This window comes from Candoia aspera, chromosome 1 (assembly GCF_035149785.1).
Source record: "Candoia aspera isolate rCanAsp1 chromosome 1, rCanAsp1.hap2, whole genome shotgun sequence".
Classification (NCBI taxonomy): domain Eukaryota; kingdom Metazoa; phylum Chordata; class Lepidosauria; order Squamata; family Boidae; genus Candoia; species Candoia aspera.
In genome coordinates this window covers 20,604,509-20,629,832 of record NC_086153.1, presented here as the reverse complement: position 1 = coordinate 20,629,832, position 25,324 = coordinate 20,604,509, and the positions used below count along the sequence as shown (strand labels likewise).

General features: G+C 40.7%; 1 protein-coding gene across 1 annotated transcript in view; it reads left to right on the top strand.

Annotated features, from left to right (window-relative positions):
• The window catches only part of PITPNM3 (PITPNM family member 3), a 161,824-nt gene that overhangs the window by 29,989 nt on the left and 106,511 nt on the right, over positions 1 to 25,324 (top strand). The window contains exon 2 of the mRNA XM_063299212.1: positions 22,026 to 22,112. Within this exon, the coding sequence (XP_063155282.1) occupies positions 22,026 to 22,112 (87 nt within the window). The remainder of the gene's footprint in view (positions 1 to 22,025; positions 22,113 to 25,324) is intronic.

Genomic DNA, 25,324 nt, shown 5'->3' with positions numbered 1-25,324 from the left:
TGTCACCTTATGATTGGACTACTGCAACTCACTCTACATGGGGCTGTCCTTGAAGATGACTGGAACATGGCCTTCTCAGTAGTAATGCCCCTTCTATGGAACAGCTTGCCCTCAAGATAAGAACTGTCTTCTCTCTACTGAGTTTCTGAAAAGAGGTGGGAACTTGGCTCTGGAAGAGAACATTGGGGGATGCTAGGCTTTCTTTTATGATCTCCCTCTACTGGTTAATGCTACCGTAATATATATTGTCATTACTTTGATGTTTCTAAGCTTTATTCTTCTGCATGCTGCTTGGAGCCATTTTGGAAAAGAGCAGCATAGAAATACTAAACCGGAGAGCCAGTTTGGTCTAGTGGTTAAGGCAACGGGCTAGAAACCAGGAGTCTGTGAGTTCTAGTCCTGCCTTCGGCATGAAAGCCGGCTGGGTGACCTTGGGCCAGTCACTTTCTCTCAGCCCAACTCACCTCACAGGGTTATCGTCATGGGGAGAAGAGGAGGAGGAGGAAGGAGTATTAGGTATGTTCTCTGCCTTGAGTTAAATAATAATAATAAATAATAATAAAGGCAGGATAGAAAATTAAATAAATAAATATAAATAAATTCCAGTATTCTAGGTAGGTTTCCTTTCCTTCAACAAGGAGCTTGACACAAGAGTTTCAGTACCTAACTTTTCCTGACCTGTGGCCTTAATCTTGCTTGTACTGTAATTGTGGAAAATATAGTTTGCATGTCTGTGGCTGTGGTTTTGAGAGATAAAGGTAGTTTATCATAGGTAGTGATGATATTACTAAGTCATTTTAGACCTTGAATCTAAAAATGAGCATTTCTTTCTAAGTGCACTGTCAATTGCTCCTCCCCTGAGTATATAATGATTTTTTTAAAGTAAGAAAATATGCTGTAGCAAGTTGTGTGATTTCCATTAGTCTCTGGTACCTGTGACAATCCATGTATTGATGCTAGATATAGAGTATATATTGAAAGGTAGAGTTTCCCAAGGGAGGAATACTAGAAATGTAAAGAAGCAACAGCCACCTGGTTACATAGAGCATGAGAAGCATAAAACAGTTTTTCCATGAAGCCTTGAAAAGGGTGGGAGGATGCATTGAGTTTAAACCCAAGAGGGTATAAGATGTGGGCAATAGCTTTACTTGTCAGAAGGCAATTAACTGTTCCAAGTGGCTTTAGTCCTTGTCCTAACTTAGAGCGAAGTACCCCGCTGAGACATTGAGTTGGTCTCTAGTGTTTATTGAATGCTCTAGTAGATAGAAATCCTGCCAAACTGAAGGAGCATGAGAAGCCCACACAGATAAACCCAAAACTCAAGGCGGGTCTGCTCTGAGTTTCTTTGAAGGAAAGTTCAAAGCTTCTAAACTGCGCATGCATTTTCCCCCCTGGATAGGGGCCCTCTCCTGCTCACCATCAGTACTCATGACAGTCCTAGTGTATAATAATGATTCTTTACTAGCTATCCTGTGTTGAGTGTTTGGAAATCGTCAGCCAAGTTCAAACCCGCCATTAGGAACCTGATGTTAGCCCTGTTTGCTGTAGCCTTATCCATCATTTTCAATATAGATTTTTGGAAGGCACATGGATTTTGGCCCTGGGATCCATTCCTAACTGCACCACTGGTTCGGAGTTGTAAAAAAAAAATGCTTTGAAGTAATGCTTTGTGTTCTGTAGAAAAAGATGATATATAATTAGTGTTTGTTTTGTCTTGTAATGATTTTGATAATCCAGTAGTTGATATTTGGAACTTTCTGAATCAGTCATTTCTTGGTAGACAGCACTGCCAAAGCATTGATCCTCTGACATGTCCCATAGAAAATTGTCCTATTCAGGGCTAAGAATATCTGTTCTCCTTCAACTCTTATCATAAGAGTAATGATGAAGATTTTCAGTGACTTCATGATCAATTCCAAATTTGTCAAGACAATTGTCCAAAAAGGAATATAGGTGTGCAAAGGCATCCTCATAACTGTTGAATTCTAAACTCTTGTACACAATAGAAAAGTCTTTAGTCAGTCTTTCTCCAGCACTGAGTAGGTCTTTATGGATTCATTTAGTGGCCGTTACATACTGGGAACAAATTCCTTTTATTACTGTTGCACTCAGAAGATGACTATTTACTCAGTGATGACATTACTGTGTTTGAGGAAATTTGACTCAGGGTCTTGTTCACTTTTCATTTGGGCATCTGAAGTTTCTGAGGCAATGCAGAAAATAAGCTTGTAGTGAAATTTCTGACCAAATTGTTGATATTACAGTATAAATGTTCCCTTGAGCCAAAAATACCCATAAGTAGCATTTGTCTGTGGCACCATGACAACAAATACTAAAACTCAGTTTTTGCAGTGTGTGAAAAAAACTCTTGGAATCACAGATTGCATGTTATTAAACTTCAAAGCACTGAAGTTTAATTAATTTCTTTTCAAACATTAATTCACTATTCATGTGTTAAAAGTTTCAGAATGTCTCAGGAGGTATCTTTTCACAATTTCCTCAAGGAATGTCTTCCTTTTTCTGCTGTAGACACAGAAAACTGGAAATTAAAAAAAGGAAGAAAATCCTCCATTTACCTATAACTCTGCTTGTTTCGTGAGCAAATTTAGTTGATGTTTATGAGACCTGAATATAGTTGATATTAGGATGTGCCTCAGATCCTCCTCTGTTCTTCTGTGTGCTCGTAAGACATTGTGCTTACTTGAAGATAGCTAGCTCTGAGTTTCTGCTGTTAGTTTCTTCTGGGAAGACCTCAGGCAGTTGAGTAAAATAAGGTCATCTTATTGAACTTGATTTCTGGTGACTTCATGAACACATCCATGTAGTTTTCTTGGCAGCAGTACAAAAATGGCTATTTATTTCTGAGATGTGTTTTAAAATCCCCCAGTTTAGACTTACAGCCCTACTATTCACTGGAGGTCTCCCACTCGAGCATTAACCAATCCTAATTCTGCTTAGCTTTCAAGCCCAAGTCAGCTAAGTGTTGCCACTGCCTGCTGAGGTCCCTGTAGTGAAGCAAAGTTGTAGCACAGGTTCCAGCTTGAGAATCTTTCAGCTATGTGAATCCATAGAAGTGTTTCAATCTCAAGTTTCTTCAGCCAGTATAATGGAAAACTAGCGTAGTTTGGCTGAGGAGTTGAGACATTTGTAGGGCCACTAACTCCAATGGCAATGAAAGAGGTCTGTTCAATTGCTGCTATTATTATTATTATTATTATTATTATTATTATTATTATTCCACTTTTCCTCCCAAAGAAGTCCAGAGTGGGGTACAAAGAATAATAAAAGCAATACTGAACAAGTACTGAACAGTAAGAATGCAAAAATTAGAACATAGTTCTTAAAGAAGAAAAGCAGTCAAAAACATAGTTGCTTCCTAGAGCAATTGTTACCGTATGCTATGACCCTGAAAGACTTCTGAATACTGGTCTTCCATAGGTGAAATTACATGAATGAGTTCATAGATGCCACAATCTATGAAAATTCATGCCAGTTCAAAAGCTCCACATAACATTTTCCTAAAGGTGTATTTGTTTTTCTTGACTCCTTGACTGTCTTTCTCTTAGTCACAAAATAGTCTTGGTTCAGTTTGCCTGGTGATTATTGTCTCTGCATAAGGTAGCTGTGGCAGGTCCATGTGTAACCCTTAGATGCCTCATACACACACACCCCCACACACACACACACATGTTTCAAGTCTCTGTTTCCTATCTATGTATAGCACATGCCATGTTAACGCCTAAATTGCTAGGAAGAAAGGCAAAGAACCCTGTCTTTTTGGTGGTACTTTTGCAGCATTACTTTGTGTCCTGACTTATAAATGTGCTCTATTTTTATGTGACTTGCAGACCACTGGAGCTTCAGAGCCAGGCTTATTGTTTCAAACCTTGTTGACTGAAGTTCACCTGGAGGAAGGAGATTTTTTGAAGTGCATCTATAGTATTCATCATAATTCTTGACATTTTCTTCTGATGTTAGAATTGTGATGTTGACCTGGATAACAGTATATAATTCTGAATATGTAATCAACGTGCAGCATCTATTGCAACGTGCAGCATCTATGTGCAATCTGAATCGTTTTATAAAGAATTGACAGTAAAATTCTATGTTCCATAAGGCTTCTATCATATACACCCTCGTATGAGAATAAACCCTGCATAGAAAGGATGGCATGTACATTTACCACAATATAAGGAGTACAACAAAAAAATGAGAGTGGCTCTTCAGCCAAAATAATGTGCCCAGTTTCTCCTTTGAATTTACAAAGTATTATACAGAAAGAGCAAAGTGAGACACAAGAATTAATTGCAAGACCTATCTTTCTTTCTCTCTTGAATGCAGATATGCTTACCTCTGTTTCTAACAAAAAATTGCTGCTCATGCCTCTTTGTTTAGTGTATCTATTGCATTACTTACTCAGATGTATGTTCCTGTGTTCTGTCCTTGAGAGAGGATAAGATACCTATTAGATCCCCTGCAAATGTGTGAGAATTAATTGTGACAAGAATTGAGACAAGGTACCAGCCATGGACACTGTCTGTCAATATCCCTTTGTCTAATCTGGATATCCTGATTAGGTTGGAGGAAAGAACAGAACCCATTATCATCCTCAGGCAGAAAAATTCTAGCTGCCCTGTTTTTTGCATGGCTACTGTTGCTTGTTCATGGAGGAGAAGAGAAGAATGTACTCAGTGGCAAGAAAGCTTGGAAAACAAGGATTGACTGAGCATGTGCCTAATACATGTAGACCTGAGCATGTTTAAATTGTTATCATGGTATCTTGGACAGCTGGAATCAAATTAAGTTGTAGCATACTCTAAGGCAGTGTTTCTCAACCTTGGCAACTTTATGATGTGTGGACTTCAACTCCCAGAATTCTCTAAGGCAATTCTCCAAACTGGGTCCTCTTCAGATCTGTAAATTTAAACTGCTGTAATTCCCAATAGTACCAGTGCTAAGTTGAGAATTGAGAGTTGAAGTTCACACATCTGAAGTCACAACCTGTATATTATTCAAGCTGGGGAAGGCTGGTCTGAGAAATGGGATGGGGTACAGGCTGGATTGCCCCTAGAGGAAGGATTGGCTCCATTCTTCTAAGGCCTGTTTGAACTGAGGGTAGGGAATCCGTTTTGGAACAGGATCTTCGTTTCCCAGCACATAACTATCTTTAACATTTTATTTTTCTTTGTGGGGGAGGGGTATTATTATAGCAAGATTCTTATATGATGTTTCATGATAAAAGTCAAGAAGGATTGTCCAGTTTGTCACATGTTGTTCATGCTTTTCTCTACAATTATTATAATTTATAATGTGTCACCGGTAGATATTTCATATTTTAACAAGAGGATTTTTTTGGTTAAATAGCATCTTTCTTTGCTTCAGTAATTTACTGATTTAAGTATTTGGCCATCATTTCATCAGTCAAATTACTAAACCTGTTTTGGGCAAATATATATTTACCTTTCCTTTTTTTGTTTTGTTTTGTTTTGTTTGGCATAGTTGAAAAATGAGGGTTTTTCTGATAAAAGAAGACAGTTTGCGTTAACACATACCCTCCTTCCTTTATTGCATTTTTATGGACTTGGATCACAAGTGTGGACTGAACAGTTATAGGATACTGATGAATAAAACTGAGTTTGTCAGCAGTAGAGAGAACTTTTTTGCTGTTCTAGTAGGATGTAGCTTCAGTCCACTGCTAAACAACATGGTCCAGTTGTCAGAACCCACAATGGCTCTCTGCCATTGAAGCAATGCATGTCAGGCTCTGGATGGGAGGGGGAGAGATGCTGAGAATGAGAAAGAATTATGTGGGGTCCAAGTTCGTACTAGGCGGAGATGGGTAGAATTGGAATGCTGAACTGTTGAAGGAAAGTGGGGATGGAATGTGAAGGGGGTTCTGACATGTCTGCGTGCTTTTTATTTGATAGCCTGCATGAGAATTGTTTTAGTCGTGGCTTTTTGCTTTAATCTGTACACATCATCAATAAACCTGAAATCTGCATTTCATCTGGATGCATGAGTCAGAACTTTATTGAGTCAATCGTGTCAGAACATTACACCAGTACAGTGTGTGTATCTCCTTTTCTGCATTCAGGGAATAAGCTCTTCAGGAATTCAAATGGCTTGGGGAAATTTAGCTCCAGCATACATTTCCCTCTGCGGCCGGCCGTGGCTCAGCTCTGCTAGGTTGACAGGCTACTATTTCCTTGAATACAGAAGGGTACATTATAAATAACTTCAGAGCACTTAACCTAAAGAGTGGAGTGTCATGGTAAGTTCCTAAGGGAGCGATAGAGAAGAGGCTAGAGTTTTACCAGAAACTGGGCTGAATTAAAGCGTAACAAAGGTAATTTAATTAATGTCTTAAACTGTAAAGTCTCTCCCAGAGGAAAACAAAAAAGGGCAGGCTTGAGGCTGCATAGTGGACCAACCAACTTCTGTGATAAACAGTATCTTTATCCCCAAACCGAGAATAAGGCTAAATGGATGATGAACTGGTTCATGAAATGTTCAGCATGGGCTTGAGTCCCAGAAGTTCCCATTTGCATGAAGCGACATTTTGTTACTCCAAGCATGCAAAAAGTGGCTGAGAGGAGAAATATCCATCTTTCCCGTTACCTGCTTCCTAATCTGTTTTGCACAGTAAACTGTGTGGCTCTGCTGCTGTCCATGCCCTTATCCCGCCTAATATGTTTTGGCCCTTCTCTTTGGCTACTTACAGGCTTTTGTATTTTGGCTAAATACAGAGTTTTTCCTCCCTGTATGGGTCATTGAAGAACTGTGTTTGCTTGGTTCAGGCAATCTGCCCAGTGGGCTAAGTTGATACTGTGCTGTGTGGGCACTCCTTGTTTCCCTTTGTTTACTGTGCTTCAAGGGGGGGCTTCGGAGTAGCACAAGAGAATTTTAAGCCTTTCTTTCAAGGTTGCTTTGAGACTTGCTGTACTTGGGGTAACGGCTGACCATGTCAGTGAGGTTGCTGGAGTGTGACAGTTCTTGATATAATCTCACTATAGGTTGCTCTTCATAAAGAGGTGATAGCTCTCTCTACCTGTGAAACTGCAGTCCACTCCATTGGTACTTGCATCATTCCGAAATCTCCTTCTGTGCATATCCTCTGCTTTTAGCAAGGCCAAATGGGGTTCCTGGTGCAGAATAGGACCAGGTAAGCCACCATTAAGTCATAAAATAAGAACATGGAAAGTGGACTTTGTGTCACAATTCCACTTTCCTCATACCAGGATTATATAGTGCCTGGTAATTCCTTAAAATTCCTGGTAAGCTAGCATTCTTGCTCAGCCAAAGTCAAGACACACACAGCTGTAGTATGTGCATGTCTTGGCAAGTATCCAAAAATGACTTTTTGGATGGTTTGCAAAAACTCAATCCTGTGTGGAAGCAGCTACCCAATTAATTGGCAAAACAGTTAATTAATTAGCTTAATATAGACAGTGCCATACATTGTCAGTATGTGGGCAAATGCTGTAAAATGTACTTAAACTTTATTTCCATCAGAGTGGGGAACAGAGAGGTGCTGAGCTGAAGGATTCACAGAAAAGGTGTGTGCTTTTTTCATTGTTCCTATTTTGGAGCAGCTTATTTGGGAAAAAAACACAATGCTTTTGTCCTCATTCTCCTCTCATCACACACTTGCAGCTGGTTATCAAGAAAGGAAATGCGGCTGAATTTGGCTGAACTGCAGCTCTTTTGTAATGACCACAAACAGATTCATTAGATGATGAAAAGATTTAAAGCTTGAAAAAAAGAAACAATTTTGCTCAATTACTCCTTCTTTTCTCCATGTGCTTTTCGTTGTTGTTTTTGTTGTTTTTCCCTGGATCCTGGTGGAACAGAGAAAGAGAGAGAAGAGCTGGATCCTGAACTAGAAGGCAAGAAGCAGGGCAAGGGTAATATCCTGGGCTGGAGCCCTAGGTTCAGGCTAGCAATAGAGAGAGGGGTGGAAAGGTGGGCAGGCGGCAGGGGAGAACAGGAGTCAGGAAATGGGGTGGAGTTTGTCAAGTTAAAAACCAGGAGTCATCAAGCTTTAACGCCAAGGCAACAAGTCAATTAAACTGTGGGAAAGGTGGACGAAGCATGGGCGAGGATTAAATTACCAGGGGTATAAAGAGAATTGCATATTCATGTTTTAGTGATTTTTTTAATACACCCTAAAGGTTATTATCTACCTGTGCTGTGTTGTGGGTTAGAGAGCCTTAAGGCAAGTATGAGCCTAAGGCCTAGTAAGCCATGCTCAATTGAGCTTCTTGGAAACTTTTGCAGAGTTTTCCCAGTGAGCCTGAGAGCAGCTGGTTACAGATAGAGGAGAGAGATAGAAAGGGTATAAAGAAAAAATGGAAATAGTTTCAACTGGGAAACTGTGAGCATCCTAAACCAAGCCAAATCCAAAAACGCCAGAGAATTCCTGGAAGCCTGGCACTCAGACAAAACAGCCATCAACAGACACATAGAGGTAAACAACATTTACATACCATTCAAAAGAGACAATAGAAAACCCAAAAGACCAGAACACCACCTCACCAGCAATCAACACCCAGATATGTAAAAATCAACACTAGGATTAACACCAGATGAACAATCAAACAGCACAATATACCTTAATCAAGGAGCTATTAACTCAGTCAATCAGCTAAGCAGCAAACAACAGCCCAATCAAAGAACTCCCAAGGAGAGAACAACACCCCCACCAACACAAGCAGGGCAAGCCACTGTACATAAATTGAGAGCAAGGCCCACTCCCTCTTTGCACTGAAGATGTTGCCTAGCCTGGCAATGAAACGTCTGCAAGAAAACAACAAGGCTCAGAGAGCACCAAGGACTCCACAGTTCAACCCTGAGCTACAAATATTCACTTTGATTTGTAATATATATGATAATCCTACTGTTCTGGAAGAGCATTTTTTTAAAGGATCCTATTCTTTCCTCTTCCCAAATCAAAAGTCTGATATTAAAGATGGGTGACAAAACCGGTATCCTGCAGGATCATAGAGACAAGAACCGATCAGCTTCAGGACATGGCTGACTAAGAGCAGTTGTTTGATGAAGGAAGCTGAGAGCTGGCACCCACATACTGGATGTAACCAGATCTCCTCATATTGCCCTTCCAATGGCATCATTTTTGGGAGAAGGGAGGAGCAGCTGTTGACTCGAGGTGACTTTGAATGTCTTCAGACAATAGCTCCCAGTGGGCGGCTCCCTTTTCACTGATATTCTGCTCTTTCCAAGTTGTCTGAATAACAGTGTGTTGGGGAGAGGAGGGAATGCAAGGGAAAATGCTCTTCCCTGTAATTTCTTTCAACACCCTGCTGCTCAGATGATCAGGAACAGAAGTAAGCAATGGCAAAGAGAAGTCTTGTTCTATTGAAAGAAAGGAGCTCCCTCATACGTTATCTATGTATGCCTGTGTATATGTACAAAGGCAGGATGGATGGGAAGAATGTAAATGAGTGTACTGTATATAAGACAGAGAATGGATGGATGGATGGATGAGTATGAGAGGATGTAAATAGACAGGTGTAAGGGTATATACTATAAGAGTTGAGTGCAAGCTTTTCCCATTTTAGCATTCTCTCTGTGCACAGGAGACCACCAAATTGCTTTTATATACATGTCCTTCCTTAGGTTGAGACATTATGGCAAAATCAGTTGGTCATCTCTATTTTTCATTTTTCCAACCTCAGCAGCTATGTTTGTACAATGGGTTTAATTGGTTACTGAATTAACCATTTTCTGGATTTCAACAGTACTCCAAACCACAAAAATATCTAACCAAGGTGAATGCTGAACATGTGCAGATGCAATAATTAATCTTTAACTGACCTGGTAACATGAATTGTATGAACACAAGCAATTATTCCTGACAGTGTTGAGGAAGTAGGATAAATATGTTGACCATATACTTGACCACTTTATGAGAAAGACTAGTTGAGAAATAACTGATCCTCCGTAGAATACATGAATAACATCTAATACCATCTTCAATCAACTTCGAAGGCCGCATTGAAAAGTCTTGATACTTTTCCTGAAAGCAATGGAAGTTGTACAGTTAAGGATTTGCATTCCAAAGTTTGAAGCCATGCAGGAAAAAGCCCTCTTCCTTATCTAGCTAGCTAGCAGACTTATAAGGCCGCCCAACGCACATGGTGACTCCGGGTGGCTTACAGGTGACTGATGAATAGATTTCTGAAAGGAAGATTATGTCTCTTGCTTACTTGAGTTACTAAGTAGTGCTAACACCTTGCAAAACACCTGGAAAACAAGCATGTATCTTTCAACAAAGAGAAATGGCTCTGTAGCATACAGAAATTTTATACCATACACTTTTATTTTTAATTTTATACCATACAGGACAATCCCACATAGAGCACATCTTGGTACTCTAAATGTGATACTACCCAGACATGAGTATTCAGTCTATCAGTAATGCGTTCTTTCATAATTATTCAAAAATTTTATTCAAGAAATAAAGTGTTCCTTGCAAAAGCTGAAATGGTCAGTCCTTCTATGCAATCTCTCCACTATAGCATATTTAGCTCATCAGGAGGCATTCCTGCCAGGCTCCATGTAGTTTTGTGTATTTTTTTTAGCTAGAAGGGAGCAGGCAGTAGATACCATTTCGTATGAGTCAACCAACGAAAAACTTTTTCTGTTCCACCTCCCACCCATCCTCTCTACCTGATGGCTGCTATAAAATCCTCAGAATATGGAAACTGAACTATGAATTTGAGTTAAACCTAATAGTGAGGTTTTTTTGATACTAGCCAAGGGAAAAGGTGCAATATTAGAAAAATGCCCTCTTTTACTCTTCTCTCTCTCTGGAAAGGAGAAGCAAGTGCATCTAAGATCTCCATGTAATGAATGCTTGTTGAAGGAGAAAACAACTTTGAGTGCCTGATAAAAGGTTTCATTTCAGCAAACAGTGATGTAAGCCTCAAGAAAGCTTCTAATGGTCTCTCTCTCTGTGCTTGTGTGTGAGTGAGTAAGAAAGAGTGCACAGCTGGACTCTGCAGCCTGAATGCCTTATGTGAGATGTCTTGTGTGTGTGAGTGTGTGAATATTCCTCCAGTTTTTCTGCAAAGACATTTTCCAGCCCACAGCTCAGGATGCCAGACCTTTGAGTGATGCCCTTGTGGACCAATAATTGTGTTCATTCTCTTCAGTTCTGGCTGGTGGTTAGTTGCAGGCAAAGGAGAATGTTGTGGTAGCCTAGCAACTGGTAGGATAGGAAGCTGTACCTCACTGGAACTAAATTGGATTTAAAAAGGTACTTCTGGAGTACCTTCTGTGGAGGGAAAAACTGGTGATCTTGTTTGAAAGATAGAAGTAGACCCAGTTCTCTGGCCACATTGCTCAAATTCTATAGTGTTTTTTGAGGAAATTTGTTGCTAGAAGTCAACAGAGTGGCGTCAAAGCTCTAGACATTTTCCAGGGTATTTTCCTCTTCCCTGTGATCCACTGACATGGTGCCCATCTTTTCACCTTTGGCTAGGTTTTCAAAGTAAACCATAGTTAAACAAACCATGACTTTGCACAGACTATCTCAAAATTTGAGGAAGACTTGCTGGAGGTCAGTGGGGACTGGATGGAGCAGCATCACTTAGCCTTAAAAGCCAAGAATGCAGCTATACCAGACTTTTTCTGACCTTTAGAAAAATGTGGCACAGGAGGCCCGTGGCTGTCCTCTTCCAGACCAGTAGTACCTTCGGAGCTGACCTTTAGGCAGATATCCTGAGCTTCTTAATCATATGGAACATCCAAAAATGCAGCAAGCTTACCTTATTTTAATGAAAGTGAAGTAAAATGCAGTCCCATCTACAGGAGCTGGGCAATTTTTTTTGTGGCTGGTGGCAATTGATGCTATCAAGTTGGTCTCAACTCTTAGGGACTACATAGTCCAGAAGGATTTGTCTCCAATCTGATCCTTTATGTTTTTCATTGGTGTACCTATCACCACTGTAATCAAATCCATCCACCTTACTACTGGTTGTCCTCTTCTTCTTTCCTTCCACCTTTCCCAGCATTACAGACGTCTCCAGAGAACTGGGTCTTCACATAATGGGTCCAAAATATGATAGTTTGAGCCCGGTCATTTGTGCCTCAAGTGAGAACTCTGGGTTGATTTGTTTAATGATCCATTTGTTTGTTTTCTTGGCTATCTGTGGTATTCTCAGGAGTTTTCTCCAACACCAAAGTTCAAAACCATCAATATGCTTTATATCCTGCTTCTTCAAAATCCAACTTTTGCTTTCATAGAGTGTCAGGTTGGTAGCCAATTTGCTTTTTTTCTGCCTCAGACCACAGAGAATGTTAGCAGCGATATGATGTCTGTGAGGGGAGGGTTGAATATTGCAGTCCTGGGAACAGTGGAGATAATTAATGTAACTCATAGTTCTTTTCAGACAACAGGATTGACCTTATCAGTTAAGCAGCTGCATATATCATCCATCCATCCATCCATCCATCCCCAATTACACTATTCCTTTTCAAGTAAGTAATATGCTGAAAATGCAATAAAAAGCATGGAAAAAGAATAAGAAATAGAAATAGTAAGAAAAGAGAAAAGAGAAAGGAAATATAACTCACTAGATAGCCCTATAGATTGGATCTCCGTTGTGGTTTTGATCAATCATTTCTAGTAAGAAAGAGAATTGTAGATTAGGGTACTAGTTTTAACTTTATCCATGCCATATGCAGCACTTCCTTGCTAATGGTAAGGACAGTCCTATTCAGTTAGGAAGTATATGCAGCGTACTCACACACATTAGTACAAAAATACCAAGCTTCTTTAATGTTAACTTTGATTATGTTTTTATGCTTAGCATGTAAAGCAAACTGAGCCCATTTGGTTAATTTATGATTCAGTGCATTGTGCAAACCCAAAAAGATGGTTAATTAAGCATGTCACATGAACACTGTCATTTAGTACCCTTAAAATTACGAAAATGTGAAAATTACACTGCTGAAAATCAGTGAGTTTGCAAGGGGTTCTTTAAGGAAGACAAAGCTCACATAGAGGGCTGCTTGCAACCCATGGGTGAGTTACCTATTCCTGATTTATAAATGTAAGCTCAGTGCTTAAAATTATCCAAATATATTAGTCCCCAGTCTAATGGCTGTTGTTAAACCCAGGTATCTGGGAAAAGGTCCTTTCTCATTCTTTTGTATTTTTTAAGAAGTGTTTTTCTGTCTAAATGGGATGAAAAGAACCCTTTTGCTTTTTACTTGGAGCTATGAGGCAGCATGATAATGTGCCTGTGAAGTGAGAACTCTCTAACAGCCATCTCCCTGTGGGATCTGAGGGCAATCATTGATTTTCAGTAATTGGGCTGAGTGGGATGACTATCACTCAGAGAAAGTTGGGAAGAGAGGGAGAAGGGGGGAGGGAGGTTGTGCTTGACTTGGCAGAGATGGAGTGTGCATATAGTTGCAGGAATGTTTTAGTCATGCACCCTGATCAGAGCATGCTGCATTTTGCAGCCACAAGTTATGCAACAGATATTTTCCTTCTGTGAGTGAATCAGTCTTGTGGATCTGGTGCTCATGTCAATGGCCACCTTCATGCAGGTTTGAATAGGCCTGGACGTTTTTGGAAACCAGTGGTAGATGACCAGCTAAGCTTGGCATTCTTTCAGCATAAATACTCTGTCTGCTAATTTCAGAATACATCCTCTGCAATCAATTAAAATGGGTTTCTGTTCCCTTAAATTATTTTAACTACCTATTCTACAGCAAGGCTGGTTAAATGATATGTCTATCTCACCATTTCAAAGCATGCTGAATCAAGGTTAAGAACAGTGTCCTCTTCCTTTTCAGAATAAGAATGTGTTTGGGGGGAGAGAAATGGAGTGATGGGAGGGAGGAAATGAAGCTCCAGCTGGAGTTTTCTGATTCTATATAAGAAAATGTGACCAGTTCTGCAATACAGAAAAACTTCTAGCAGTTCTCACAGCGGAAATCTATTTAACTTCAAGACAGCTTAGAAAGATAACATGCAATAACTTTGTAACCATCAAAATATGATTGGTTGTTTTTGCTGCAGATGAGGAATTTATTTATTTATTTATTGCAATTCTTGGTATTTTTAAATAACTAGAGAGTGGAGCAAGGAGAAATGCCATATGATAGGTTGGGAGACAGAGCTTGGGAGAGAAGTTGGATTTCTAGCTTTAGCTTCCTCTATGAGTGGGAGGCTCGATTTGTGAGAAATTGGCGTGTGCGCGCGCGCTATTTTGACTCTAGAAAAAGTGGGAAGATAAGGAATTTGGTATTGTTTCAGTCCTTCTGTTCTTTTCCTCACTTATGACAGGGACAGGACTACTCCGTCCCTGAAGCAGAATTGGAAATTCTTGTGCCACAGTTTGAGGATAGAATGTAGAGCAGTGTTTCTCACCGTTGGCAATTGAGCATGGGGAATTCTGGGAGTTGAAGTCCGCACATCTTCAAATTGCCAAGGATGAGAAACACTGATATAGGGTGTAGATGCCAAGCTTAGATCTTCATTGTACTTCATTGTACTTTATAGTCCTGTTATTTATATGCACTCTCTCTTTCTGTGTTGTATCTTTTTCCACTAGTTTAGATCTCCTGACTTCCTCTAAAGCAGTGTTTCTTAAACTTTTTTCTCTCAGGACCCCTTCCCACTTTTAAGAATTATGGAGGATCCCAAAAGAGCATTTATTTGTATGGGTTACATTTATTGATATTTACCATATTAAAAATTAAAATTGATGCATTCACTGCCACTACCACTTCTGATGATTGTTTGATGGGATTTTAATATTGTATTATTTTTCAACATAGGCTGGCAAATAATTTTGCTTTCAGGGACCCCTGAGAGGGTCTTGGGGGATCCCCAGGGGTCCTAGGACCACACTTCAAGAAACGCTGATCTAAAGGAAGTTGGAATTTGTTACTGAGTCTGAGAATATTGTTATAGATTACAGAGGTCTCCTCTTCACAAAATCAGTTTCTGGTTTTCCCAGACAGTCTCTTGCTGTCAGATCTACAACTTCAAATCTAGGAAATCTATTTTCCACACAACAGCAACCCTGTGAGGTGAGTTGGGCTGAGAGAGTGACTGGCCCAAAGTCACCCAGCCAGCTTTCATGCCTAGGGAGGCCTAGAACTCACTGTTTCCTGGTTTCTAGCCCAGCACCTTAACCATTACACCAAACTGGCTTCTCCTTACCCCAAGAACATAGTCATTTGGGGTTTGGGGGAAGTGGAATTGAGGGACTGCCATTAAAATTCTAAGCCAGATACTTTCATTCCTTCCTCCCTTCTTTGTGTGCAATCCATTTTGCCTTCCCACCCACTCATTATTCCCTTTGGCTGCTTTTATCTTGCTTTTCCTTCTGGCTGCCAGTTCTTCCCAGGCATTCTCCCAGTTTGGCTTAATTAAAATTAAAGTCTGGTTTTTCATTCAATAAACCATTTGTGGCTGATTTAATTTTTATGAATTAATAAGGTGTTTTGCTCCCTCCCCCCCCGCTTCCCTTTTTCTTTTTTTCTTTTAATGGGAAGCATTTGATGCTTGGAATTGCTGCCAATCCATGTTCTGAAAACAAAGATGGTTGGTATGCTATTTTGGCACATGGGAGAGATTAAATAAATTTTTGTTAACTCTTGCATTGGGGGATGTCTAATATATATGTGTTTAGCAAATGAGCTATGATTCTTAATTGATATTTGTCCCTTTTCCCACAGAAAGTGCTATAATCTCAGTAAAAGTGGTTTGAAAATGGCTGTCAGATTAGACCAGGGTCTTCCAAGTGTAGGGTTAGTAAGTCACATGATGTCCTTTCCTGCTTTTCCACTTTTGAATGACAACACCAATGATGCAAAGTCTCTTTGTGTATATCATATTGTATATTTTCTTTTGTTTGCAATACTTAGGTTTTTAGAATAACATGAAACAAAGCAGACTTCACTTTTAAAAATCATCAGTAAAAGAGACAGCAAAGCACCCACAAGCATTTTGGTTGATTTAATTTTATTATTGAAGATTTATGCTCAATAACAAAATGTTTGTGTATCTTTGGAAACAGAGAGAGACATATACTTGCCTCTAAGGAGAATGCTTCCCACTGCTTCAGAGCTGCTAATAAAAAAGACTCACCTCCCTGCAGAAATCCATCTCTTAAGGTTTAGGGACGTCTGGAGATGCCTCATTCTGCAGTATAGCCATTCTCAGTTAGCCCTGCCCTTCACATTTATGGCAATGTCACTTTCATTAAGAAGGTAAAAGATGAATTAGAAATGTTAGCAGTTTGTCTCTAGAAGAATAGGCAGCATCTCTTCAAGACAGATGGAAAAATAAGAACCCCATGCCAACTGGATTTGCACATTTCTCCCTTCTTTGCCAATTTTCCTGATACAGAAACTTTGGGGAGTGGGAGCCTCCTGATGCTGCCAGCTCCTTCCCTGTTTAGGAAGCCAAATTGTCTACAAGCCAGTGAGTCTAAGAAAGTCCAAGTTTGCATGTTGTTCATCCTTGTCATGCTTGAGTTTTGATAATGCAGTGTTTGGCCAATTGGCTGCAATATTTTTTCAAAAGCAAGCTGTTATGAGAAAATAGCAATGGGCCTACTCTTTGCCTACAGATAGTAACCAACATTCATGGGAATGATACCATTTGTCCTGTGAAGCCATCGTGTCTTCCCAGGAGGAGATACAAGACTTCGGGGAAATGCAAATTGAATATGAGATAATGTTGAAAAATCTCATCAGATGCATATATTATATAAAGGGAAAACGGAAAATGGAAAATGACTTTTTTCCCAATGAAGTTCTTTCTTACTAATTCAGCAGCAAGGCCAAAGATTGCCTCTGTTTTGATCTTCTGCAGAGAAGAAGTAGATCTATTTTTGGATATACCAGACTTTGCTAGCATCATGACTGGTTCTGTCATGACTATTTTCTTGTGTGAACCAGGTTTTTTTTAATGATTATTTATATAGCACCTTCTGTATTCATGGAGCTTTACCATGTTCCATGAGGAGCTTATAATCTAAAATCTGAGAAAGAGGAAAAGTAAAAAGGAAGTACAGTAAAGTAGAGCTGAGGAAAACAGCATAATAACATTTGTTTATTCAATTGCATGTCCTTACGTTATTTGCTGAAGACAATTTTGTGTTTTATTTTATTTATTATTCAAATTTAATTACCACCCATCTCCCCCAAAAGAGGGACTCTGGGCGGTTTACAATAAAATCAGACTATGGCCATAAACATTAAAATCTCATAAAAATCAAACACATCACAATTATAAAATGCAATAAATAAATATAAAATCCAAGAGGCTATAAAATTCCAAGCTGGTGGGAGGGACTCTAGGGTTCGAGGCACCCCCAAGAATGGTTACCCACTTTACCGCCCCAGGCGAGACGGCAGAACCAAGTCTTCAGGGCCTTCTGGAAGGTCAGGAGTGAAGGGGCCTGCCTCACCTCCAGGGGCAAGATGTTCCAGAGGGCGGGGGCCACTGCAGAGAAGGCCCGTTTCCTGGATCCTGCCAGATGAAATTCTCTTACAGACGGGGTCCGTAACATGCCCTCTCTGGATGATCGGGTGGGGTGAGCCGATGTGATGGGGATGAGACAGTCCCTCAGGTAATCTGGCCCCATGCCATGTAGAGCTTTAAAAGTGATAACCAACACCTTGAATTGGACCCAGAAGCAAACTGGCACCCAGTGCAGCTCGCGCAGCAAAGGTGTTGTATGTGCCGACCTAGGGGCACCAAAAATGGCCCACACGGCTGCTTTCTGGACCAGCTGAAGCTTCTGGATACTCTTCAAGGGTAGCCCCATGTAGAGTGCATTGCAGTAGTCTATATGGGAGATGACCAGGGCATGAGTGACAGTTCGGAGGGCTTCTTGTTCCAGGGACGGGCATAACTGGTGCACAACCTGAAGTTGCGCAAAGGCCCTCCTGGCCACGGCTGCCACCTGTTCTTCGAGCAGGAGTTGTGAGTCCAGGAGAAACCCCAGATTACACACTGAGTCTGTCTGGGGCAGTGCAACCCCATCCAGAACTAAAGATGACAATTTCCTAGAAGCCGAGGAGCCATCAATCCACAGCCACTCCGTCTTACCAGGGTTCAGATTGGAGATTGGAGCAAGCATAGAGGAGGATTTTAACCTTTTTCTTCTCTGCTCAAGTGCTAAAGAAATAATTTTTCTTAAAGATGGTGTTTGCTTTGGGGGTGGATCACATCAGGGCCAGTGGAGTCTAAACAAAGAACATTTTTAGAGGCAGATTTTCCTCAGGATTCAAGCAGGGAAGGAAAATGTTAAATCCCAGTAAGTTTCAGCTATGTCCAGTTTGTATTTTTTAAAACTGTGTGTTCAGTAAACTGATCTTGAACATTGCGATCTGATCTGATAGTCTATTTGCAGCTTGAAAATAAAGGCCCCGAAAATTGCTTTCTTTAAGGCAGAGATGAGATGTAAAAGAATGTCCTTCAGACGCTTCTTTAAAGCAAGCCCTAAACATTTATCCTAATAATACCCAGCGCTCAGCTGGGGCTTTGTCAGTTTTTATAGATTAATTTGAAGGGCTGTTTGTATGTCTGGGAGCACTTAGCATTAAGTGGACCTTATTTAATGTAGCCAAGCTGTTAGCATATTCCAGGTCCTGTGTCTGCAAAGCCATCAAGAGACTGGCTTCATGGCTGCAACATTCATTAGCTTTAATTGGATACCTTAAATTTATAAAATCATAGCCTGTTGTATCTACAAAAATGGATTCTGCAGGAGAAATAGAGTGGCTTTTGTTGTTAGCAAAGTGCAGCTAAATGGTTTGAGTAATCATTGGATGTATATGCCAATATCTTGTTTGGGTGTGAAAAGCAGAATAAAAGAAAACAGCAAATGATTAGCACTGACCCACTGGCCCATCTATAAGCCCAGTTTGGACTTATGAGTTTCTTCACTACATTTGGGGAATTGGGAGGGTAGTAAAAATTTGGAATAATCACTTCATGTAATCAAACCATTAATAGCTACTCTGCACCCTGACTGGCATCTATTACCTAGGGTTATCTTGGCTGAGAAGGATCTTTTCCATTATCTACCACTAAGATCTTTAGAAATGGGAGATGTCAGCAATTGAGCCTTTTGCCCACAGAGCTGTGCTTTGTCACTGAGTTCTTTCCACAGAACTACAATTAGTTATTTGAAGAAGAGGCCCACAAGAGCCCCACAGATCTAAACTAAACTTATGACAGCAGGCCTCTGACCTGTAATAATATGAGGAGAATATAACAACCTCTTTAGAAGTCATCTCCACTCAGGATGTGATCCCTGTCCTATTATATGCTTGCTTGTTAATTATGTATCTATTCTCCTCATCAGTTTGAAAGGCTCCTATAGCATGGGCATCTGAAGGGTCAATGAAGGAGGGGGCAAATAATGACACTTACATGATGACATGACACAAATGATACTGCAAAATACATGTATCAGACATCGTGACATCATCAGACCATTTGTGCAATAATGACACATAAGTTGCCATTTTTAAGGCCATTGTTATTTGTTACAGATATTGTTGCACCGCAATTGTAGATTATTAAAAAATCAGATTTAAAAAGACATGACACAGAAAGAAAAAGGGAAGGCTTGAGAAAAGTAAAACAAAGATATATTAGGCACCAGTTCAGAGTGTTCTGAGAGCCCATCTTAGCTTGAAACAGCAGTAGTGAGAGAAGATGGCAGATCCTCTCTTTCTTCTCCTGTGCTTATTCACAGGCTGTTGGGGTAGGGTTAGGTCAGCCTGGCCTAGATGTTTGAGGCAACATCAAGAGGAGATAGCATTTCTTAATGAATTGGTGCAATTTTGAAAAAAAGAAAAGAAAAAAAATCTTAACCTAAATGAAGAGGGAAGAACACATTTGGCCATGAACTTCCTCATTGGACCTCTTGTGTCAACAAAACATTGCCCAAGCATTTGGGCTGAGAGAATTTAGGATATGTCATAATTCTGTTCCTTATTGCCATCTCATTTTGGTCCTCCTGTCAGTCTATCTGAGGTGTATTACACTACCACTCTGTCAATGTCCCTGATGCTCTGTTGATGAATTTCACTGAGAAAGGTGTATTTCTTGGAATGGGAGAGAGAACACTCCACTTTCATTCATCCATCAGAGGATCAAGAGCTCCTGGGAGACTGGGAAATATATAATGGGAAGACGACAATTGGCCTGTCTGTTTACAGTAGCAAGAAATGGGCAGCTGCAAAGAGTTTGCTTTGTACTTTTGTCATGCTCCCTGATCAAACGTTCCCAGAACATCTGATTGGACTCGCATGCATGAATGGACTTAACATGTGTTGGGACTTGCGGGTCAGTAGAGTTGGGAGGGGGAACATACCAGGAGTGTGAAAACATCTTGTTTGGACTATCTTTGGTATCCGAAGTCAAGCTACACGTCAAGATGTTGGAGACATCTGCATGGAGCTGAGCTGACTGGCACGAAGAAGGGGGCTGCATGCCTGAGAGCGGGAGGGGGCTTGTACTCATTGGGTCGTTTTAACTTGGGGAAAGCGCAGGAACTTTCATTTGTCACTGTTTTCACTGTTCTGTGTGCTATTCTCCATTAAAGAGATTTCTACCGAAGTCATGTATGAATTGAACTTAATGGTAGATTGAGTAACACAGTCATTACAACTTTGCTGCTTCCAGTTGCCCTGGGACTGGAGAGCCACACTGTACCTCCACCCATTGGCCACAGCAAATCTGGCCCCATCTATCATCCAAAGGAACAACTGCCCCACATTTCTATTTAAGCAAGAGCTTCAGGAAGTTAAATCAGCCCAGACTGAACTATGTATAAATGCCACCTTGCTACTTACCACTTCAATTTGGCCTTGAACAGTCAATCTGACTCTTCCTCTTTTCCTACCATTTTTCATCCCCCATGCACCTTGTCTTCTTTGACTTTAAGCCTCAGGGCAGGTCCAGCCCAGTATCTCTTTTTTATGACTTCAGCTATTTTGGCAAATAAAACTGACTGAAAAGCAGGATATCAATGCAGCAAGAATAAGTAATGTGTCAGTGTTTGGGGCTTCTCCAGAATGCCACGGTTGCCTGGGAAGCATATTTGTAATGGAGTATGGCATCCTAAATATGCATGTGATCTGGGCAATCTCTTATCTCAGGGATGTAGGTGTGTCAGCCAGAATGATGATTTCCCAAGGCTGAAGTTAAAGCATATTGGACTTGCCCTCAATTTCAGAGCTATCATCTGAATTAAATACAGTCTGATAGGGTCAAATCCTAAGGCTTGTGCCAGCAAGTAAAAATGAAAACTTTTTCCTTTATGTAGCTCCCAGTGGTAGGGTAATAAAATAGGTCAGCTCCAGTTTCCCCCTGTTCCAGGGTGGGTCATTTAGAGTCTCTCCTAATCTGTCCCCTCCAAATCCCTGTTGGTGTTGAATGTCTTTTATCTCCTGTGTCATTGGAATTCTGATTGCAGAGGAACAATAGCACTGAAGGAGTTCCCAAAGATAAAAGGTTTCCTCTGCCCAGTTTATTTGGGCTGCACAATTTATTTGATGCTGCACAAAGATATCCACAAAATCCTATGACTACTGCCAAGGCCCATAGGATTGTTTAGCTACTTAGGAAATTTTTATTTCTAGTCATTGATTAATTCTGTAAGCAGCCCAGAGTCACCGTGTGTGAGTTGGGCAGCCATATAAATTTGTTTAATAAATAAATACTGTACATTGATTAGATCTGTATCAAAATTGAACAGGAAAAAGAAGCAAGTTTTTGGCATTTTTTGGTTACTAGAGCCAGGAAAAAATATGATTTGACAGCAGTTTTTAAAAATTTATTTATTTGAATTTATTAGCCACTCAACTTCAATGGACTTACAAATACTTGTAAGTAAAATAATATTTTTTTAAGGTTGCTGACTGAATGATGGAACCTTCTAAATACACAGAATGTTTGATTGGACTCCATCTTGGAACCCTCTGTTTGCTAATGCTGCCTTTCTCCCCTTTTTCAGTTGGATTGCACCAGTTCGGCTCCCAGTGGCCCATGCAAGGCATTGACTCAGTGGAAAGCTCCGATGATGAATTCTTCGACGCACGAGGTTTGGTCTCCATTGGTTCAGACCTGTCAAGTTTCATATATATAACCTATGTGTAAATTTTATATTTATATAGTGTTGTTGTTGTTTATTCGTTTAGTCGCTTCCGACTCTTCGTGACTTCATGGACCAGCCCACGCCAGAGCTTCCTGTCGGTCGTCAACACCCCCAGCTCCCCCAGGGACGAGTCCGTCACCTCTAGAATATCATCCATCCACCTTGCCCTTGGTCGGCCCCTCTTCCTTTTGCCCTCCACTCTCCCCAGCATCAGCATCTTCTCCAGGGTGTCCTGTCTTCTCATTATGTGGCCAAAGTATTTCAGTTTTGCCTTTAATATCATTCCCTCAAGTGAGCAGTCTGGCTTTATTTCCTGGAGGATGGACTGGTTTGATCTTCTGGCAGTCGAAGGAACTCTCAGAATTTTCCTCCAACACCACAGTTCAAAAGCATCGATCTTCCTTCTCTCAGCCTTCCTTATGGTCCAGCTCTCACAGCCATATGTTACTACGGGGAACACCATTGCTTTAACTATGCGGACCTTTGTTGTCAGTGTGATGTCTCTGCTCTTAACTATTCTATCGAGATTTGTCATTGCTCTTCTCCCAAGGATTAAGCGTCTTCTGATTTCCTGACTGCAGTCAGCATCTGCAGTAATCTTCGCACCTAGAAATACAAAGTCTTTCACTGCTTCTACATTTTCTCCCTCTATTTGCCAGTTATCAATCAAGCTGGTTGCCATAATCTTGGTTTTTCTGAGGTTTAGCTGCAAGCCAGCTTTTGCACTTTCTTCTTTCACCTTCATCATAAGGCTCCTCAGTTCCTCTTCGCTTTCAGCCATCAAAGTGGTATCATCTGCATCTCTGAGATTGTTAATGTTTCTTCCAGCGATTTTAACTCCAGCCTTGGATTCCTCAAGCCCAGCATGTTGCATGATGTGTTCTGCGTACAAGTTGAATAGGTAGGGTGAGAGTATACAGCCCTGCCGTACTTTTTTCCCAATCTTAAACCAGTCCGTTGTTCCGTGGTCTGTTCTTACTGTTGCTACTTGGTTGTTATACAGATTCTTCAGGAGGCATACAAGATGACTTGGTATCCCCATACCACTAAGAACTTGCCACAATTTGTTATGGTCCACACAGTCAAAGGCTTTAGAATAGTCAATCAAACAGAAATAGATGTTTTTCTGAAACTCCCTGGCTTTTTCCATTATCCAGCGAATATTGGCAATTTGGTCCCTAGTTCCTCTGCCTTTTCAGCTGGGAGGCCATCATCTCCTGCTGCCTTGTTATTAGCAATGCTTCTTAAGGCCCATTCAACCTCACTCTTCAGGATGTCTGGCTCTAGCTCACTGACCACACCGTCAAAGCTATCCCCGATATTGTTATCCTTCCTATACAGGTCTTCCGTATATTCTTGCCACCTTTTCTTGATCTCTTCTTCTTCTGTTAGGTCCTTGCCATCTTTGTTTTTGATCATACCCATTTTTGCCTGGAATTTGCCTCCAATGTTTCTAATTTTCTGGAAGAGGTCTCTTGTCCTTCCTATTCTATTGTCTTCTTCCACTTCTGTGCATTGCTTGTTTAAAAATAATTCCTTATCTCTTCTGGCCAACCTCTGGAATTTTGCATTTAATTGGGCATATCTCCCCCTATTGCTGTTGCCTTTTGCTTTCCTTCTTTCTTGGGCTACTTCTAGCGTCTCAGCAGACAGCCACTTTGCCTTCTTGGTTTCTCTTTCTTTGGGATGTATTTTGTTGCCGCCTCCTGAACAATGTTGCAAACTTCTGTCCATAGTTCTTCCGGGACCCTATCTACTAAGTCCAGTCCCTTAAATCTATTCTTCACCTCCACTGCATATTCCTTAGGAATATTAGTGAGCTCATATCTAGCTGATCCGTGGGTCTTCCCTAATCTCTTTAGTCTGATCCTAAATTGTGCAAGAAGAAGTTCGTGATCTGAACTACAGTCAGCTCCAGGTCTTGTTTTTACGGACTGTATAGATGTCCGCCACCTTTGGCTGCAAAGGATGTAGTCAATCTGATTTCGGTGTTGTCCATCTGGTGAAGTCCATGTATAAAGCCATCTCTTAGGTTGTTGGAAGAGAGTGTTTGTTATGCAGAGTGAGTTGTCTTGGCAAAATCCTATCAGCCTATGTCCTGCTTCATTTTGTTCTCCCAGGCCATGCTTACCTGTAATTCGAGGTGTCATTTGACTGCCCACCTTAGCATTCCAGTCTCGTGTGATGAAAATAACATCTCTTTTAGGTGTGTTGTCCAGTAGGTGCTGCAGATCCTCACAGAACTGCTCTACTTCAGCATCTGTGGTTGGGCCGTATATTTGGATCACAGTGATGTTAGATGGCTTGCCCTGAATTCGAATTGAGATCATTCTATTGCTTTTTGGATTGTATCCAAGCACTGCTTTAGCCACTTTACTATTAATTATGAAGGCTACTCCATTTCTTCTGTGGTCCTCTTGTCCACAGTAGTAGATCTGGTGGTCATTTGATGTGAAGTGGCCCATTCCAGTCCATTTCAGTTCACTGACGCCCAAAACCACATCCAATTTGCCCTGGCTCATAGATCTTAATTCCAATGGTGTGTTGATCCTTAGAACATCGGACTCGCCGTTCGCCACCAGCACTGTCGGCCGCTAGCCATCCTTTTGGCTTTGAGCTAGCTGCGTCATCACGTCTGGGGCTAGTTGAACTCATCCTCTGTTCCTCCCCAGTAGCATTTTGACCATCTTCCGACCTGGGGGTCTCATCTTCCGATGGTATACCGACATATCTCTGGTTGTACTGATCCATTGAGTTTTCACAGCAAGAATACTGGGGTGGGTTGCCATTACCTTCCCCAGGGTTATATAGTGTAGTTTTCTTAAAATTTAAAATGCTACAATATTCTCCTTTTAGGATTGTATTGAAAACTGTTCCTATAGTCTCTTTAGCATCAGCTTTGCAGAAAAGTATTTGTTATGTACTTAGAGAATCTCTCCCCAGAGGGTAATTTATGGCTAATTTCTTTTTTTGAGAAGGGGAGAGGAAGATGCTCTAGTCACCAGTGACCTGAGATTGGGTAATTGGGTTTTTTTACGTTGGAGAGGATTGTCCATCTGCATGTATTTGTATCTAAAATATAAATTAGTTAAGGAATGCTGGACATGTTGCTCCAAGTACGAGCAACACAATGCAGATTTTCTGTAATATTGAGTTCA